A 6,064-nucleotide genomic window follows, 5' to 3' on the forward strand; every position below is an offset into this window, starting at 1 on the left:
CAGCCCCCACATGTTCCAGTTGAAAACAAACAACCCTAAGAACATTTTCCCTTGAAGGGAGTCCCCCTGGCTGGTGGCTGCAGCAGCATCCTGCTTCTGCCCCCCAGTTCTGGCTGGTCCAGAGCCTCTTCACACACACAGTCTCCAGCATCTTTATTGACCGGGCCATTCCCGGCAGCTGCACAAGTCCCCTCACATTCCCCCCCTTCCCATCACAGAGCTCAGCCCAGTATCAGGGCTTGGGGGTGGAGGTGAAGATGCGCAGTCCATGCATGTTCTTGATCTCTTCACGCAGTGCCTGCAAGAGACGAACACAAATACTAAGTCCCACTTCAAGGTAAAAGTGGGTGGCTTTAAAGCACCAAGTACTGAGTGCTGAAGTGGAGCTCTTAATTAAGTGCTGTATGCATGTAGTGCTCAAGTGCAAATGCAGCGTGTGCTGTGTCAACTGCAAGTGCTGTGCGTGCAAGCAGACTGCATGCAGTGCTGCAACATCCACACACAAGCAGGATGCAAAACTAAGCAGAGACAAATGCTGCATGCCCAGGCCATGCAGACGTGGTGCCGCAGGAGCGTGCACGTGCCAACCACTGCTGTGTGCATGCCGCTGCTCGGCTGCGCGTGGGTCTGCAGCTCGGGCGCCGTGCACCGGCTGCTGCAGCCCGCAGCCCTCACCTGGTTAACCATCTGGTGCTGCTGCACCATCCGCTTCTCCCTGAACTCCTCCGACTCGACGTGGACCTCGTACATAGCGCCGCATCCTCCTGCAAGGAAGCGCAGCCCCGCGGTGCGGCCCCCGGCAGAGCGCTGCCGCCGCCCCCCCCCCGGCCAAGAGGCCCCCGGCAACCGCCGCGGCCGGGCCGGGCTCAGCCCCGCGGCGGCGGAGCGCACAGCACGGCGCGGGGGGGTTGAAGGGGAGCGGGTGGGTTACCGGAGATGTCCACCACCCTGATGGCGGAGGCGCGGGGGAACTTCTCCCGCAGGACGCGGGTCACTCGGGCCTCCCCGTCCGTCCGGGAGGTGAAGCTTCGCCAAGGGCCGCACCGCAGAACGAGCTGGGGCGGGGAGAGGAGAGGAGAGGAGAGGAGAGGGGGGCGCAAAACAAACCGAGCTGTGACACCGCTCCGCGGGGCCGCTCCCCGCGGCACGGCCCGGGGCGGCCGCGCCACTCACCGGCCCGCGGAGCCGCAGCCCCGCCGCGGCGGCCATCTCGGGCCCGTGGCGGCCTCGGGGACGGGCGGGGAAGGGCTCGGCGCGAGGCCGCGGCCGCCTCGCTTCGCCCCCTGGCGGCCCGGAGGACCCCGGCGGCAGCCTCGGGATCTCGGCCCGGCCCCCTTGCCGTGCCCTGCCGGGCCGGCCGCTCACCCCCCCGCAGCCCCAGCCCCGAGCTCCCCACCCACACCCCAGAGCGCGTCAAACCCGCACCGAGGCCCAGCCTCCCCCGCTCCCCGCAGCCGCGACTCCATCTTGTCCCCCGCAAGCGCCACACGCAACCCCCGCCCCCCTCCCCAGGGTCCCCTCCTCACCCCCCACCTCACCGCCAGGCAGAGACAAACAGAACGGCCAAGTTTGAGTGCAAAAAATAAATATAAAATTTATTAAAACACCCACAATATTTTAAAGATATCAGGAATAATACATCTCGCAGCCTGGTCGGCTGCGTGTAACTTAGAATAAAATACAAATAAAAAAAAAAAAAAAAAGAAAGGGAAAGGGAAAGGAGGGGAAGGATCCATACATGGAATTCTTAGGCATCCTAAAAATAAATTTACCAAAACACTGGAGGTGAGGGTTAAAAATAGGGCGTTAAGAAACAAAACAAACAAAAACCACACACAAAAAAAAGGGAAAGAGGGAAAATTATACAAAATAAAATTATCAGCATAAATTTACTGTCCTAGAAGTATCTACAGTTTAATACACATTAATCCTATTGCCTTGAGACATGGGAAAATCTACCGTTCCTCGATCCGCCCCGGAAAAACTTCATTTCAAGTAACCACAGTCCCGAGCCGACCAAGAAATCTTCAAGTGTGAGTCCTTGGGAGCCACAAGGACTTTGCGCGGTGCCCCCCCACCCCCCTGCCTGCCACCGTCCCACCTCCCTCATCAGCTCTCTAAAACCCGAACAAAATGTCAAAAAAAAAAAAAGCAAACAAAAAATAATAATTAAAAAAAAAAACACCTCCAATCAAATCCCGAGCGCTGAACCCAAGAAAATGGCGCTTTTTTTCCTTTTATTACCTATTCACTGCTCTGCAGTGCAAAACCCACCGCCAAAATGCTTCCAGGATAAAACAAGGCTGAAACTATGGCAGTTTGTAATCCCTGAAGGATGCAAAAATGAGGAAAAGCCTGGGTGGAAAGGTATAACAGGAAAAAAAAAAAAAAAAAAAAAAAAAAAAAAAAAAAAAAAGGGAACAAACACCGCTGCAAAAGGATCCCTGATTTTGGAAAGATTTGCCCCAGTTTCACTTGCCTTCGCTGCCATGGCGCTGCGGGGTGTGTGTGGGGTTGAGGTATTTGCCTTGGTTTTGGGGCGTGGGGGAGCTGCTGCCCCCCAACTCACAGGAACCCAAAGGAAAAAAGTAGCACCAATGAAACCCAACAAAATGCAAAGGGAAAAAAGGGAAAATAAAGAGATGTGAAAGTGTGAAGCCCAGCTGTTACCTTGCCATGGCTCCCCCTGTAAGCAAACCCCTGTTGTTTCAGGGAGGGAAATGAGCTGCAAGGGATGGCGAGCTGCTGGGCACCGTGTCACGGTACTGTGCCAGCGAATGCCCTCATCCAGTGTTGTGCAGTGCCCATGCACAGTGCTAGTACGACATGACCAAGCGCCATACGTGTGCACTGTGGCTGTGCACCAGGTGCAAGCACCACGTTCAAGCACTGTGCTGAGCATCATGCCTGAGCACCATGTACATGCATGGTGGGCAAACAAGTCTAAGCACCATGCCCAAGCACCATGTCCATAATGCCCAAGCACCATGTTCAAGCACTGAGTCAGCTAACTATGGGCAAGCACTGTGCCTGAGCAACTGTTCCTGAGCACCATGTCCACACACTGTGCCCAAGCACCGTGTCTGTTTACAACAGCCATGCATCCTGTTCAAGCACCATGTCTGTGGACCATGCCTGAGCACTGTGACCAGTGCCTGAGCACCACGGCCATGCCCTGTGCCTGAGCACTGTCTGAGCACTATGCCTGTGCCCTGTGTGCACACAACACACCCGCAGACCAGGCTGTGCACCCTGTCTGAACACAGTGCCCATGTACCATGTCTGCACATACAGCTAAGCACCGTGGCTGAGCACCATGTTCACACACCCTGACCGAGCACCAAGTCCACACACTATGTCTGAGCACTGCAGCTGAGCACCATGTTCACACACCCTGGCTGAGCACCAAGTCTGCACACCATGTCTGAGTACCAAGCCCACAGACCATGGTGAAGCACCACGTTCACACACCCTGACTGAGCACTACAGTCAAGCACCATGGTCACGTATCGTGGCTGAGCACCAAGTCCATGCATCCTGCCTGAGCACCAAGTCCACACACCGTGTCTGAGAATCAAACCCAAGCACCATGACCAAGCACCAGGTTCACACACCCTGGCTGAGCACCGTGTCCCTGGTGCATGGCTGAGCAAAGTGCCCAAGTACCACATCCACGTACTGTGGTTGAGTAACACATCAGAAAACTGCACCTGCCTGCCCTCTTGCTGGCTCCCTGGCCCTGTACTGGAGGAGAGCGAAGCCACTGCAAGCAAAGGTGCCTCCAACACTTCCGCAGGGCACCGATCTCTGTTTGCATAAAAACAACACACTCCCATCACTCTCAGAGTTGTCGCTTCAGAAAAGTAAACTTCCTTCTCAACGACATTGCTTTTTTTTCTTGGTTCTCTAGTTTCCTATATACATTAGTAGCACCACAGCAAGATGGAATCAGGCAGAAGCATGATACAGTTTGTTAAAACACCATAGCACCATTTTAATTAGAAGATTTCATTTAATAAAAAATATGCCTTAAAGAGCCCACAAAGCATATTCCAGTATTAAAAGGAAAAGTCAGCAATTGAGGCACCTCAGGGATTCTGGTTTCTTTCTCCTTCCTGAGCCTCGTCCTGAGAGCGCCAAGAGGGGGAGCTGCCCCCCGGAAACGCTCCCTGTCACCCAGACAGCTCCGCAGGCTGAGGTGAAGCATCATGGCCTGAAACGCTGAAGTGGGTGGAAGGAGCCTGTTGGGCTCCCTGCGTCAAGATCTCCCCCGTGTTTCCATTGTGGGTGTTCTAGCACCAGTGTGGCTGCAACCTGCTGCAGAGTGTTCCCCGCCGCCACCCCCACCCCCACCCCAGCCCCAAAGCAATTAAAACACTGCCCCCAGCAAGTCCCGCCACCCACCACGCGCCACTATGTCCCCTTAATGCTTCAACCCCCATGGCTTTTGCGCGGGTGGGACAAGCATGAATGCTAGCGCTGGTACGGATAAAGAAAAAGATTTCGCTTAAAACAGACTCTCAGCAGCAAGGGATAAAGAGCTGTGCATAGTTTTCTAGTTTTCATATAAGAAGTCTGAAGCATGCTAATTTTCAATGACTGAGATTTGAGGTAGGTTATACGTATGTAGTGTAAAAACATGAGACTGCAGCAGTTCTCGCTCCCAACCCATGCACAGCTGCCGCTGCCATGGCCCCCCCCCCCCCCCAAGTTTGGACCAGTTTGAGCCTCCCTTTGAGGCAGGGAGGGAGACGCCATGCTGGAGTGAGCCCCCCGAACCAGAAACCTCCAAGGAAGCAGGACTTAGACAGGTTGTATGGACTGAAACATTCTCCAAACACACCCCTTTCTCCCAAACACCGCAAATTTCTTGCTAACATCATCTATGCGAAGCTTTCAAGGCACCCCTGCGACAACCTACAATGTGGAAGTCAGACGAGACCTGGGCGAAACAAACCGAGGCCGGCACCCGAATCCGACCCCTTTTTTTGCCCTGTGAAGATCACCACCACTATGCCACAGCCAAGCACCATGGTACACAGCCCCAGGACACACAAACCTGTCCATGGGCTTCCCTAAAATTTGACTTGCCATAAACTCTACAATCCTGATATGCTATTGGGTACTTATAAGAAAAGCAATAATAGATCATTGAGTTTCCTTGTCAAATATATGCAACTTTACAGATTACGGTTAAAAAAAAAAAAAAACTATGAAGGACGGACAAAGCATGTTAAATATTCTGCCAGTATTTACAGTTCTCCCACAATTATCTTGTTTAAAACATACTGCTTTTAAGTTGTTGGGAAGGGGAGAGGGAATTTGCTTTTTTTTTTTTCAGTTTTGCTTTCATTTTTACATCTAGGTGAAAGTGCTTTTAAAAAAATTCTTTCCCTATTTACAGGTTTAAAATCAGACTACATAAATGTTCAGGCTGTTTTACCAAGATCCTGCTAATCTGTGCCAGTGCGGAAGGAACAAGGGTTACAGTAAACACAAGGTGATTTCTGCACGGTGATGGCATTGGCTTTCGCTCACTCGCTCTCCAAAAGGCACCTGAAAGTGCAAAAGCAATGACTGGGGACACTGACACCCACCTTCGGTCTTGGTGGGGCCCCAGCTCCTGCCACACCACCTGCCTGGAGAGCCACATTAGAGCTCGCCTGCCCCAGCACAGCTTTGGGAGACAGAGGCAGGCGAAAAGCCTCAAGTGAGATTGTTTGAAAAGCACCACGTGGTTGTTGTTGTTTTTTTTTTGTTGTTGCTGTTGTTTTTTTTTGTTCTGTTTTGTTTGTTTGTTTGTTTTGCGGGAAGAACGGTGATCCATAGGAAGGAGAGATGACAGCACCTGGGGAGAGAACAGTGCCACGCTCAAGCAGTGCTTGCCACCAAGCTGGCTTGCTCAGAGAGGCCGCTTGCATGCACAATGAGACTGGCACATTTGGAGAGTCAAGTCTTGGATTCACTCTTCCCAGAGCCGATCACATGGAGAAAGTCCCCCAGAGACTGAAAGCACCAGACTTTAGCAACAGTGATGTACAGAGAGCAACACTAGCTATTCACA

At 52.9% G+C, this 6,064-nt stretch overlaps 1 protein-coding gene across 1 annotated transcript; it reads right to left on the bottom strand.

Moving 5' to 3' along the window:
• Positions 1–136: 136 nt before the first annotated feature.
• On the bottom strand, positions 137–1,332 carry BOLA3 (bolA family member 3). The gene is made up of 4 exons (XM_068662490.1): positions 1,174–1,332; positions 932–1,055; positions 676–764; positions 137–298 (listed from the first exon to the last, which is right to left on the bottom strand). Exons 1-4 carry the CDS (start codon positions 1,207–1,209, stop codon positions 233–235), a joined length of 315 nt encoding a protein of 104 aa, XP_068518591.1. The 5' UTR covers positions 1,210–1,332; the 3' UTR covers positions 137–232.
• Positions 1,333–6,064: the final 4,732 nt, after the last annotated feature.

The sequence above is a fragment of the Anas acuta genome, chromosome 27 (assembly GCF_963932015.1).
Source record: "Anas acuta chromosome 27, bAnaAcu1.1, whole genome shotgun sequence".
In the NCBI taxonomy this organism is placed as follows: Eukaryota; Metazoa; Chordata; class Aves; order Anseriformes; family Anatidae; genus Anas; species Anas acuta.